Genomic DNA, 14,312 nt, shown 5'->3' on the forward strand with positions numbered 1-14,312 from the left:
GCAGGCCAGGAACAGAACAGAGGTCTCCTGAATCCCACTTTAGTGTTCTATCCACTAGGGAACACTGCTTATACCAGTACCTCTACACACTGTGTACACTGCGGTTGCCCTGACCTTCCCCGTTTGTTGCCTGGGTATGTTGTCATGTGTTAAACTAAGACTGCAATCTCTGGAGCAGGAGCTGTCTTTTGGCATATGTCTGTACAGCACCTAGCACCACAGGGCTCAGCTCCAACAGGAGGGGACATTACTGTAATACACTTCATTTGTTTCAATACCAATTCCAACACTGAAAATGGACAACTGTTAGGGGCAGCTGGAATGAGCAAGTGTTGATGTTCCAAGAAAAGCTCTTGAGAAATCGGTTTGGGGGCTTATTTTATTGAAAACAATGACCAAGTTAATGGTTACAGACCATTCTCGTAAGCACAAGGTGAGAGGGCCTTCTCCCACGGCAACAATTCTCTCTCTCTCTCTCTTTCTCCAAGCTCAGCTGGGTTCCAAGCAGTTACTTGGAGTTCTTCCACCAATCCTCCGAGGGAAAGCAACAGAGCCAGAAGAATAAAGGCCTTGGAGCGGAAGAAAACGGAACGGTAAAGCTGAAATACCCCAGAGCGAGATTTACTCCCGGTGCAGGCAGTCAGAACAATACCTAGGCATTATGTCAGTCACAGGGTGCGAGATTTGCTCCCCCGATGGGATTCCCCCATACAAAGGCAGAAGGAAAGTCCTTCCCATGCCATCAGGAGGAGAGTTGGAATCCAACCAGAGCCAGGGCTCTTTCGGGCAAGGTGAAAGGCATCCAAAACCCACGCAATAAACGATAGCCAATCCCCAAAACACCGGGGGGGAAATAAAGGAGGGAAAAGAGCTCAAAGTCAAAATAAAACAATCCCAACTAACCAACAAGGAAAAACACCATCGTACAGCGCAGCAGCAAAAGGTGCCGTCCCAAGCCTGTAGAGTGGCATCTACCACAAGTCTCATGAGGGTTCCAGGTGGTTTGCAGCGTGGGCGAGAGAAAGGAGCAGCTGAAAGCGTTCAATCACTTTCTTATTTGAACCATAGACCAGAGTAGGGCTTATCCGTCTCCAGTCAATAAACGGCGCTGGTTGTGGAAGGGATGGTCTAAAATGGGACATTAACCAGAACAGCTACTGCAGAATAAGCTATTCTGCAATAAAACGACCGCTGTGGACACTATTCCAGTACAGTCAACTTACCCTGGAATAACTGCTCTGCTCTGGAAGTGCACTAATTATTATAAAATAAAAGTGGCTCATTCCAGCATAGTCTCCACAAGGGGAGCTATTCCCGTCAATTTCCCCTTGTAGAGAAGCCCTTAGATGGACTCTGCAGAAAAACTACAAGAGCCATGAACTCAGGGCACCTGATTTATAAAGGGGCAGAGCACAAGTCAATGGAGCTGCACCCTGAAAGCCAGATCTCCCACGTACAAAGTTCCAAGAGGGGTCTTTAAAGAGGTTCGGTTAAAAAGATGCATTTTTACCAACAAAACCCAAATAACCCCACAATTCTTAGGCCTTGTTGTGACCCATCCCGGCCACCCCAAATGTAACCAGAAAGTTGCTAGCATTCACCAACCCACTAGCCACATATACATTTGTATGTTCATCAGTGGATTTAAAAATATACATATATATATATACACACATGCACACACACAAATATGTATTGGAAAGGGGAAAAAAAATCAGAAAACTCATTCATTTTAAAAACGTCATCCACATATGGCATGTGCATTCTGTGATCACACACAGCAGACGTTCCCCGGCCCATTTAAAGGCTTCTATGGCTGCGGGAGGGGGGACCCATCATCCGGTTTTCACAGTGGATTTGTTAAGGAAGGGGAAGCCCCCTTCCTCCCACAAGGAAAGGGTTTAATTTATAGCTAGTTCGATTAAAACTAGGAAATGAGTTACAAAGTCCATTGTATATACACATCAAAATGTACAATTACCGACACCACCTCTACACATCATTGGCTTTACATCGATTTTTTTTTGGTTAACACAGGACTGAGTAGGTATTAAAGCAACCTCAGAAACCAACAAGAGTCACAGTGCTGGGTCAGTTCTTGAGCTCCGGGTAGGAGGGCCCAGCCCCAGGGGGCAGAGGGGAAGGGGGACAAGTCATAGCCTCTATGAACATCTGAAACCCCGCTGAGGGTGGGATTTTGGCACCTAACTCACTGACTGCCAATGGGAGCTGGCCGCCTAACTGCCTAGCCAATCCCAGCCCGGTTTATTGGGGGAGGGGTGCCCGTTGAACCCTCTCCCCAAATACTATGGGCTTGTGTCCATTTGGACAGGGGTGCACTGGCCAGTGTGAGTGGGGAAGCGGGTCACCGATCCGAGACGGGAACGCAGACGCCCAGGGAGCGTGGGTGCAGGAGCTTAGAACAAGCTGGGACTGTTTGAACAGGCTTTTGAGTGAGGGTGTGTGAGGGGGGTCACTGTAACAGTCTAGGGAGACCTGACCTGTTTGTGGGTTTGCCTCAAGAGGGCTCTGGGAAGGGAGGGGCACCTCGGCTTTCGAGAGCCACGCACTTCTGATCCTGGAGCCATGACACCCCCCGCCACCTCTTCCACAAGCAGCAGCAAACTGCAGCTGTGCACAGATTTCCACAGACCCCTTTCTGAATAGAGCCCTGTGGGATCCCCGCAGCCAGGGTACTGGGCGGTGAGGGCGGAACAAGACTGAACTCTGATGGAGGCAGCCCGTGCACCCTCTGGCCCCCAGTGGCTCAGGAAGAGACCCCCCTCCCCACCTCTCCAGGTCTCGGAGAGGCAGGGACAGGAGACTGGAGAGTGCAAGAAGGATCTCTTGGCTCTGCTGCACAATAGAGGGAGCAAGTGCAAATATTCTCTGGACCCTTCACTGCCGAAACCAGACTGGTAGTGGGGGAGGGCACTTTCATACTCCCCCGGCCCCATCCTTGGGCATAGCAGATTCCTCAACTCAGATACCAGGAGTCTGGTTCCCCTGACACAACTGAGGAGGAATGTCTGGCCCCAGCAGGTCATCTCCTGAACCCACTCGGTCCCATGGGTTAGTCAGTAACGGCAGTGACCACTACGTGTGTCAATTTCCAAGGTCCTTCCTGTGTCCCTTTCAGCGTACAGGTGATAAAAACCAGAGTGCCCCCGCGCTCAGCTGGCTTGGAGATGAACACAGGCAGGGGAGATGCAATTTGTGCAAACCACCGTGAACATGAGTCCTCATTCTCTCTTGTGCAGGGAAGCCAGGACGTTGGTTTGAAGTGACTGTACGTGGCAGCGAGGCTGGTGAGTTAGGAGTCTTCCCCGAGGATCTCTGTCACGAAGGAGACCATGTCAGTCTCTTTGGTGTTGTGCAAGGTAAAGAAAGGATGTTCCTGCCAACGAGAACCAGGATGGGGTCAGCTTGGGCATGAGGAAGGACAACACTGAACACAATTGTGGCAGGAGTCACAAAGTCAGCAATACATTGTGGTGGCTCTCTTCCCACACAACCATACCCCTAGGCAAATACAACAAGAATGCCTAAGGTTGGTACATTGATCCTTTTAGACAGCACGTTTGAGGCCCTGGGCTTAATCTCAGTAGGACACTGAGCTGAACAGATTCATTTCACACTTTGTGACCTCTGCTTTCGAAGTATATGCAAGATTCAAAGACCAAAGTCAGACACCGGGGAGGAGTCAACCCCACTGCGCCACAGGTAGCAGAAGCCAGTGTAACCAGCCGATGGGCGTGTGTTACAGCTCCTCCTCTGTGCCGGTCAGCAGATTATCTGGGTTCTTACAGCCCCTATTCATTCATAGCTTTAGTTACAGGCCAAGATTTTGTGAGATCAAAGAATAAAAATCCACACTCACCATAAGTTCTAAATAGTTCATTCGTTCTGCAGGGTTCTTCCTTAAGCTGGAATAGAAAAAAAAAAAAATGTCCATGATACAGTGACTTCATCCCAGGAGTGGGAGACCGCTAGCCAGCATCCCCGTCTTTCTATTAGGCAACTACCAGTTCTTAACTCCCATTGGTTACACAAGCATTGGCTTTGAACCAAAGAGCCTAGCAAATCAATTAGGCAGGCAAATAGGAAAGCAGTGTCGGAAAGCAAACACAAATTTGTTAGTCTCTAAGGTGCCACAAATACTCCTGGTTCTTATTCCTGGCCTGGTAATCAATCACATGAAAACCTCACCCTTCACCTTGTACAGCCAGAGCACGTGCAAGCTATGCCCAAGATGAGAGGGTCTGGTACCACCCAACAGGACGGATACCGCATGCCAATACCTAGTCCAGAATCATAGGCCCAGCTAAGAGCCGAAGGCTACTACGGTGCAGATCCTAGTTGTGCTTAAAATGGTGCGCGAAGCGCAGCCCAGCTGAGATGTGCTTTATCCTCTGAAAATCCCAATCAACCTTCACCCAATTTTAAGTGGCAGCCAAAGGCAGCGTTGGGCAGCAGATGCACCAGGATGCTCTGGGTTGAGTTTCTGCAGCTGAACCAGTCATCACCGAAATTCCAACAGGGTGAACCGTACAAAGCGGCGGAGCAATCGGTTTCTTTTCAGCCGACCCAGCTGATTCAGGGCAGGAAGCCAAACCGATCTGTGGGGCGTTTGCGGCACAGATTGCAGGAGAGCGGTGATTCGGGATGAGGGGACAGGGAAGACTTAGGGGGGTCCCGAGGCAGAGTAAAGGTAAGTTTTGTGCTTTGATACAGGAGACCAGCACTCAGCATCGGGAAGCCTCCATAGGCTCTGACGGGAGACTGATGGGGTTCAGTTCAGACACTCACCACTGTGCTGTGAAGTCCACAAACTCCTTTGAGAAGCGATCCGCAGGGAGCTGGGGCGAAGGCTCCTCTACTACTTGCTTGAGTTGCTGGAAGGGGGTACCCCAGGACTCGTAGGGGAAGCGGAGAATGGCCATCTCGATCTAGGGGCGGAAGGGAGGAAAAAGGCAGCCATGAGGAATTGGCTATACTGCATGTCCGTCCTCAGACTGCTCTGCAGCATCATAGTACTTAGATAGTTCTCTGGGGTAGGGACGGTCTTTGTGTTTGTACAGCACCTAACACAAGGGGTCCTGGGCCATGACTCAGGTTCCTAGACACAACAGCAATACCAGCTTTAGGCCGATAGCCCCCAACTGGACACCAGTAGGTAATACTGTTTCAGTGAAAAAACGGTGACGCTTTTAAATGAACTTTGGTCAGAAAGTGAAAGTTTCCTGACAAAACGTTCCAGTTTTTCATTTAAAAAAAAAAAAAAGAAACCAGAAGCTAAAATGCTTTTCCACAACTCCAATTCTCCCCCCCCCCCCAAGTTTTTGGCTTCTCACCCATATACACCTTTACCCTGATATAACACGGCCCGATAGAACACAAATTCGGATATAACGCGGTAAAGCAGTGCTCCGGGGGGGCGGGGCTGCGCACTCCGGAGGATCAAAGCAAGTTCGATATGACACGGTTTCACCTATAACGCGATAAGATTTTTTGGCTCCCGAGGACAGCGTTCTATCGGAGTAGAAGTGTATTATATATTCTCCTAGGAAATTTTGAAAAACAGGATTTTTTTTTTTATTTTTTTTTTTAAATGTCCCTTCAGTATTACTCTGCCCGTTTTCAACATGTCCATCATGTGGCATCTGGGCATCTTTTAAGATTCCTAACACCCTCCTGAGTTAACACTAACCCCTACAGGGAATATTACTACACAAAAAGACACGCCCATGGAATAGGAAAGCCAATGGAAGAGAATTAGTTAGCAGAGAATTGGCTATGCCAGCTTGGACCATGAATCCACCAAACCTGCTATCTTTACTCTATCAGCAGCCTTTGCTGCATGTTTCAGAGGCATGCAAAATCCTACCAGGCACCCAGAGGCATCATGTCATGCTGGCCACGTAGAGAAAGGATGTTTACTTGGTGATCGGCTTATGCCCAGAATCAGGAGATTCAACCACCTCTACCCTGGCCTGCATAATTTCCAAATGTTCTTGGTCAAAGTCAGGCTGCCTCGTCAAATCCAACAAAAATCTCCAGCCTCCTGCGGGAGCACATTCCAGAGGCTTCTTTTCTTTTAAGTCTGATGGTAACTTGGAGCTCGCGCAAAGGAGGGACAATAGGAAAGAAGGGATTGATCAGCTCCGAGTACTCCCCACATACTTGCTTACTGCCCTCCAGCTCTTCTTTCAGAGCTACAACACTCAGCCTTCCTCCTCTCCTCTCGACTGCACGTTCTCCCGCATCTCTAGACAGCTTCGCTGCCCCTTCTCCGGAGCCACGGCTGCAGCTGTATCTTTAAGGTACATCGCCACACACCCTGTCTCGGGAGCAAAGATTGGGGAGGGGGCTCATGCGGTTGGCTCCTAAAGGAGAACGCTGCGGGCCAGTGGCCCAGCAAGCTCTGGAAGGGTTTGGAACGCGTAGAAGCCAGAGGCTAGCCAGCTTCATGGCCCAATGCAAGCTGTGCTAAGTTTAGCCTCTGCCGTTTATGCCCTTAACTACTACAATGAGAGTTGCCCTGTAAAAATTCTACGTAGTGCTGCGAGGGACAGCGGGGTAGGGCACCGCGTTACAGAGGATTCATGCCTGCCCTCAGACAGGCACTGTTACCTGCTGGAAGAGTCACTGCCTGCCTGGCACATGCCAGGATGGGAGGGCAGGCAGGAGCCCTCAATGAGCTCTCTGACACCCCGCAGGGACACTGGGCCCACAATGCAGCAGCCCCAGAAGGCTTTGATCTCATGTTTGGTGACCAGCCTGGATTCGGATTCTAGCTGCCGGAAAACTCTGTGCAACCCGCCCACGAAAAGACCCTATTTGGTACTAGCCAACCGTCCCGAAAACATGCTGGTCTGAAGTCATCAAGCCCCATTAGGTTACAAAAACAGGAAGCCACCCCAGAGGAAGACATTAGTAAGAGTCACACAGGTTGGGGCGAAAATCAGCTGCCTGCTGGCAGCATTTCAGTGGAGCCCTCCCTCTGGCTTTTAAATAAGCTGATAGATTTCCTCATTCACACAATCGCTCATTGCACGGCTTCCTGCATTTTGGGAGGAAAACTGAAGCATGATCACATTTCCAGGCTGCTGCGCGGGTGTCCAGTCAGCTCAGCTCCAGACTGGATGCAAATTCAAACAGAAAAAACGCACAAGTGTTGGAGGTGGCTTTTGCCCGGGGGGGGGGGGAGGCGGGCGGAGAGAGAGAGGGGCAGCTGGGGGAGAGAACATTTGCAAAGGCAGTTCTTTGCAGCATGCACAAACCAACTTCATGAATGTCACGGTTAAAAGCTTAGGGGAAATCCTAAAAAAAATTCTACCCACTCAGCCTCTCTATCTCTTGGAAGAGGCGAAAACATTTCCCAGGCTTTAACTTCTTTGAGCCAAGAACCGGGATTTCCTTCGTCCATTGGTGCCAGAAGGCTTAAGAGGCTCACTGAAACAGCAGTTTCTTACACTTGGTAGATAAGCTACCCTAAGCCACCACTACTATGAATCAGATTTATAACCAGTTAGCGGCGTGGCTGGCTTGAAACATTCCTTGTGTCCACGCATCACGAGAGCTATGTCTTCCCCACCCTCCCCAGCTAGAGGTCTTGAGACTGGTGCAACTCACTTCTTGCAGCACCCAGACCCCAAAAGCTGTGCTTTCTGTAACTGGTTTGGCTGGCCCTCCTTCCTCCCAGCTCTCTGTGCAGTGGAATATCCCACATCGCATTGACCCATCTGCTGCTCTGTGTGCATGTTCTCCGGGCACTATGGCATGACTTGCCCAGATATTCCCAGAATGCACTGTTACACAGGTCAGGCACATGGTACAAACAGCTGCACTGGCAGAAAGGTTGTTGCTTAGGTACAGACTGAACCACGTTCCTTGTAACCAGCTATGGAGACCATGCCCCCGACTGGCACGAGAGGGAAGCTGGAGGGTTGGCAGGGCCGTAAATGCGGTGTTAAAAGCCTGGACTCCTGGTTTCCCACAAGTAGCACCAGCACCCTCTTCATCAGTCTGGACCCAACACCCCTGGGAGCCCACAGCCCAGCCTGACATTTTCATTTGCCTGCCAAGGGATTTAAGCCCCTCTGGAGCGGGGAGTGGCTCAGAGCTAACCTGATACTGCACAATATACTTGTGAAAACCACAGCCGAGGAGCAAAACAGCTGTACCGGGGAACACAAGAACGGCAGTCTGTTGAGGGCCAAACCCAGAGGCCCTTACTGTGTCTTCATCCAGTCATGCTCCCATAGATGTGAACAGGAACTGGCCTTAGGATTTGGCCTCTGCTGGAATGTATCCTCTTGGGGTGGCAGTTTCCAAACCGCTTTAAGCATGACCAAGCTAGAAGCCGGAGTTAGGCCCACCTGGCCCTCCCCAGCGTGGTCACACAGACCACAGAGCGCGAGCACCATTACCATTGTGATTCCAAGACTCCACACGTCGGACTTCACGTTGTAGCCCTTCTGGTTCAGTTCCGGGTTTATTCTCTCGGGCTGTAACGACAAGATGGAAGATGCATTCAACTCAATCTCATTTGCCCAACGTAGAAGACAGATGGACAGACACCTGCCAGCGTATATCCTGGACTACGAAACCCAGCCTGGGTGGGCTCCCCATGGGCTGATGTTAGCGTATAGGCTCCCCAGAGAAAAGGTTACCTCTAAACATGACTGATCAAAGCAATGTCTTGATCAGCCTTATCTACATTAATTCTGTTCTTCTTTCCCCACATTCCAACTCCCAGAAATGGCTTCTACTGCAATTGCTGCTATTATCAGTTATGGTGGCCCTCCTGGTGCCAGGCACTGTGCAACCATCTGAGAAAAGGACAGGTCCTGCCCCAAGCAATGTGCAGTCTGCGCAGATAACAAGACAGCAACAGGTGGATAACGCTCGGCGGGGCACTGGGAGGACAAGGCAAGCAGTGAAACAATCCTGATTAGCTCAGTAAGTAGAAATGTCAGCACACTAAGTGTCTAGCCAATGAGGAGGCAGCCAGCTAACCAACAGGCATCTTCTGCCAACAGCCAGGCTGGTAAGATGATTCCCTGTGCTATTTTGAGGACAGAAGATGGCAGGGGAGCAGCCTGGGTTACAGTGACAACGCTTGGTGCCCAATCCAACAAAGCCCATGCTTAACTACGCGAGTAACCCAGCTGACTCAGTTATACAGATGTGCAGTGACTTGAGCGGGGCCAATTACATGCTTCAAATTAAACCAAGTGCTTTGCTGAATCGGTGCCCCCAGAGAACATTCTGTGAGCAGTTCCATTTCAGGGCAGGCCAAGGGGAGTGGGCGGGAGTTTGTTTTCAAACTACCCCATTCTGTTCCGACTTAAAATTAGGAGCTCGGGAGGGGACAGACCCACCCCCAGCTGATCCAAGGCAGAATGCAGGCTCAAGATGACAGACCAGATTACGCATCCACACACACTTACAGCCATGTAGGGTTTACAGCCAGCGTCCATGGTCTTAGCAACGGAGTCCACCAAGTAGCCACTGATTCCAAAGTCACACATTTTCACATGCCCCTCCTTGTTAATGAGAACGTTGGAAGGCTTCACATCTAACAGGATTACAGAGAGGGAGCGGATTACGCCTTCAATTCAGAAAGCACAAAAGAAGTGAGCGACAGAGTTAAGGAGGCTTAAAACCAGGAAGTCAATGTTTCTATCTGGTAGAGACTTTGCAGGGAATCCTGGCTGACTCAAGGGAGAGAGGATAAGCCAAAGGAAACAAGACCAGATGTCAAAAGCCCCATTGATCCTGGATTTTAATATTATATGCTCTTATTTTTAGTATGCTTTGCACTTCTACGCCCTTATATCCCAGGACAATGAGCTAAGCCTCTACCTCCTTAGGCAGCAGACAGATCTCCTCTGATGCAGAACCTGAAGCACAGACGGATTAAGTGACTTGCCCAAGGTTATGCCTCTGCTATAGCAGAGCAAGGAAGAGGACCTAAGTCTCCTGACTTCCAGGCCCCGAGTTTTAGCCATGAGTTCATCCTTCAGCCCCTGGCCAGCTGCAAGGAATTTGAGGGGATTTTTCTAACAGTCTGCAATTTATGCTCATTCTTCAGGAGCTGAGGTTATAAGAGTGGGCAGTATGTGGAAATGAAATTGTTCCACATTCAAGCTGGAAAGGAGAAAAGGCCCAGAATCATGTGGTGGGATAGAAGAAGGCTACGTTTTAGTCATTGGTATTTTGAGTAAAAGTCATGGACAGTAAACAAAAATTCACAGCCCGTGACCTGTCCATGACTTTTATTATATACCCCTAACGAAAATGTGGGCCGGGGGGGTGGTCTGGGGGGGGCACGCGGCAGCACACGGCCCAGGACCCCTGCTGGTGCTGGGGGCTCAAGCAGCCCCTGAGTCAGCACCAGCCGTTGCAGAAGTCACAGAGGTCACAGAATCCGTGACAGACACACAGCCTTAGTTATAAGGAACAACTTCAATGAGTCATAGGTGCCAAACATCCCTCAGGGTCAGGCCCTTAGGTTTGAAGCTTGTCTCAAGATTCTGCCAAATGAATCCAGGAGCCAGACACACCCAACATCCTACAGGATTTGTGCCCTTTGAAGATGGATTCCAAGGAGAGAGAATCGTGCCGGCTTGTCATTCTAGTCACCCAGCACTTACCTCTGTGAATCACTGACAGTTTACTGTGCAAATGCTCCAGTGCTCGCACAATCTAGAGAGCAGAAGAGAAAGAGCTTGTTAGACACACTGAACCTCACAGCGTCAGCCTTTCCCAGCAAAACCGCCACCAGCTTCTAAATGAGTATGTGTTCGAACAGGTGGCTTGTGCCATTAGCTTCAGGGCAACTGCGCCGGCAACGCGTGGTCTCCATGCGTACATATGAACGTCACAATGCTTAGGACCTGTGCAGCATGCATGCCAAGCCCTGGGGCACTGCAAGCTTCCAGAGTCAAAGGTGGGGTCCGCCGGGGGATGGTACTGAAGGACACCACACGGCATTCGCCGAGAGAAAGTCAGCCACTCACAGACACAGCGATCTTCCCGAGAATATCCTCGGGGATCGTCTTCTTCTTCTCCAGCACCTTCTTGTAGAATTTATCCAGAGACGTGTCCATCAGCTCCATGCAGATCCACACGTCGCCCTAATGAGGAGAGAAGCAGTTCATGAGGAAGAGGAGGAGGAATTTCCTTGCACAGAATCATCCTGAGATCAAATGAAGGTGCCAGTCCCTGCCCTTTTGATGCTTACAGCAACAGCTTACAGGTTTGCCCGCAGCAGCTCCTTCTGTATCAGAGCATCATGTCTGCCTGGGGCGTGGCGGGATGAAGACACATGGGCCAAAACTGCACTTAGATACCGTTGCAAGTACTGTTTTAGGGCCTGGTCCAAAGTACAGCGACGTTGATGGAAAGATCCCCATGGATGCAATGGGCTTTGAATCAGAGCCTTAGTATGGAGGTGGGACAGAGGAGGAGAGAGAGACTACCCCTCCACCCAGTCTCCTTGGCACTTTGTGGTTGTAATATGGTGGCCTAGGATCTACTCCTTCTGGAGAATTGACGGATCTGTGCCATGCTGGAGTCCAACCATCCACGGAAACAGCCCATGCAAAATGGCAAGGGGAGGCTGGATATGGGGTTCTTCAAGAAACCATTTCACCCCATACCATAAGCAGGTTAAGACCTGAGCTGCCAGGGTGCGCCAGACCTAATACTGCCCCGTTACCTCTCGGAAGAGGGCTCCATAGAAGGTGACTGTATAGAAGCAGTCTACTGTCCTCATGGAGATGTCCAAGTCCATCAGTAACCTCTTCTGCTCCTGAGTGTTCACCGTCGCTCGGATTCTCTGAGAAAGAAAAAAAAAGTCATTAGCTAACGGTTATGCTCTTGGGCCCACACGTGACACCTTAAAGCTCCAAGCACTTAATGGGAGGTCTAAGGGCCCCATTGTTAACCTAACCTTCACTAGGCCTCTCATCTTGCATCTGCAGTGCTGACGATGCACAGAATTGCACCCACACCTTACATCATTTAGATGCGTAGGTCCCAGATTTCCAGGTGGTGTGCATGGGTACCACTGAGGGATAGGAGTCTCCACTACCATTGGTTGACTCTGTGGCAGGCACTGAAGCATGCCAGCCCTTGAACGGGCACTTAGACATCCAAGTGGCCTACACAGCAGGTCCAAGTGACCGAGGGCACGAATAAAGTGGCTGGGATGTCATGCACTGAGCTTTGAAATGCTTCGAAGCTTCATGCCCTGCCGGAGTAGCGCTCCATTCCCTGCAGGAAGGTGGGTTCTGCTCATGCTTTCCCACTCGCCTAGTAAGTGCCTCCCCAAATCCAGCCCCACCAATGGAATGCTGGAGTCACACACGGAGCTAGGCAGGGTCTCCTTCACATCCAGGTACCCAAGGAGATGGGGGCTCAATCCAACAGCCAGTGGAGTCACTCGGGTTCTCTCCATCGGCTCCAACGGGAGCTAGACTGGGTTTCTAGAGGAGCTGCTCCCTGCTCTCTAGATCCTCACGCTCCGCTGCAGGAGACCCCAGTGTGCTGGTCTCACCTTGACAGCCATGATGGTGCCACTCTGCGCATGCCGTACTTTCTCCACCACTCCATAGGCCCCACGGCCCAGCTCCGAAATGGTCACCAAATCATCGGCCTCCACTTCAAAGTTCTGTAGGAGAGAGGACACATTACAGTCTACAACAGCACCGACAGGAAACGGATGAAACATGACTAAGAGCGGAGGAGCTACAATCCCTCCCCTGACTGCCACACACGAAAATGGACACCAACCACAGAACCATGCCTTGACCTGAAGTGTCCACCCCAGACATTCACTTTGATGAGACCGTAACACACTGGTGTAGTTCAGTCATGACTCCTGCTAGAGGTGGCCCACAGGACTATAGCAGCCTGCAGAATACGCACAGCTAGCGAAGTTACTTCTTTGGCTCAAGTGATAGACCTAAAATTTGGGTCCCAGGTTTCGTCCCCACTGACCGCTGTGTCTGTAAGCAGGTCAGACGAACAACTTCACATTGCAAGGGCAAGGGAGGTTAATTAGCCCACTTTTCATTTGTCCCACCACAACTTGACTAGCGAATAAGAGGAGAAACACTGTGGAGCGTCCACTGGACATACTCAACCATGCTGGAAACCCAGCACCATCCAGTTTAGACCTGTTCCGTACCTGTTGCCACTGCACAGGAGATGCTATCATGCAAAGAGAAGACCTACTTAGGGCTAACAGCATCCAGTGGGCTGAACTCAAGTCTGATTTCAGGCCATCAGAGCGCCTCCTCCCACCAGACCCCTGTGAAGTTGGCTCCGTCCAAAGTTATTGAAACGTATCCACATTTGACAATCTCCCAGAATGAATCCATAGTCACACTAGGTGCTAGCTGCAATCAACGAAGTGGTGGCCTAGGCTGGGCTTCTACCTGCACTGGCTGGGACACACTTCACCTAAAGCATTTCCTAACAGCACAGACTGGGCCAGCACTCCACGCTAGACAGGGACCAGTGTCTGCAATGTGACAATATTAACGTGAGAGACTCAGCTGCCATCGCAAGCAGACGTGGCTGGGAGAGCGGCACATAACTTGCTACGCAATATGCTCTAAAGACTGCAACTGCACCGCACGCTGCTAGGTTACTGCCTTTGTGAAGTGATTTAAACAGGACAGCGAGCCGGGCTCAGCGAACCGTCCCCTTCCCCGCCTGAGCACCTCCGCCAAGTGCTTCCACACCATGGTCTCACTAAGTGGCTTTGCTCAAGCATGTGAAATCAATTAAACACACACTGGCGCCACTAACCCACCTCAGATGAACTCTGCAGCGGCCCTGTTGCAGGGGGAGACATACTGTGTCTGACTAACAAAGTCATATGCTGGCTGTTACAGAAGCCTGGGTACTGTATATTTTCCCAGCCCCATGTCTGAGATAACTGCTAAGACGGGAAAGCAGATTCCTTGCTGCCTTCCTCCCCAGGACCTGTATGAAGCCCAATGCTCCACGAACACTTGGCAGTCAGAGCCCAATATTGTATCCCTTAACCCACAGCAAACTGCCATTACACACACACACACACACACACACACACACACACACTCTTCTTGGTGTCAGAATTGCTGGTGCAAGGATATTTCTATAGTGGCTGAATAAGCAGCAAACCTGAGCTGAATGCTGGGCCCGCTCTACCCTGTACCATCTTGCATTCCACACGAAATACGGGGAAGCCATATGTCAACCTCGGGTGCAGCTGTGACCCAAGTGTGACCTCCAGCAATCCTGGGAACTAT

General features: G+C 50.6%; 1 protein-coding gene across 5 annotated transcripts in view; it reads right to left on the reverse strand.

Annotated features, from left to right (window-relative positions):
* Positions 1-361: 361 nt before the first annotated feature.
* Positions 362-14,312, reverse strand: part of MAP2K3 (mitogen-activated protein kinase kinase 3) — a 51,869-nt gene continuing 37,918 nt past the window's right edge. For all 5 annotated transcript variants that reach the window (XM_005289052.5, XM_005289053.5, XM_065560157.1 and 2 more), the window contains exons 5-13: positions 12,569-12,682; positions 11,729-11,848; positions 11,028-11,144; positions 10,662-10,713; positions 9,456-9,583; positions 8,433-8,510; positions 4,810-4,949; positions 3,881-3,926; positions 362-3,397 (exon numbers count right to left, since the gene is read on the reverse strand). In XM_005289052.5, coding sequence (XP_005289109.2) covers positions 3,314-3,397; positions 3,881-3,926; positions 4,810-4,949; positions 8,433-8,510; positions 9,456-9,583; positions 10,662-10,713; positions 11,028-11,144; positions 11,729-11,848; positions 12,569-12,682 — 879 coding nt within the window. In that variant the 3' untranslated portion in view covers positions 362-3,313. The remainder of the gene's footprint in view (positions 3,398-3,880; positions 3,927-4,809; positions 4,950-8,432; positions 8,511-9,455; positions 9,584-10,661; positions 10,714-11,027; positions 11,145-11,728; positions 11,849-12,568; positions 12,683-14,312) is intronic.

This window comes from Chrysemys picta, chromosome 10, assembly GCF_011386835.1.
Source record: "Chrysemys picta bellii isolate R12L10 chromosome 10, ASM1138683v2, whole genome shotgun sequence".
Classification (NCBI taxonomy): Eukaryota; Metazoa; Chordata; order Testudines; family Emydidae; genus Chrysemys; species Chrysemys picta.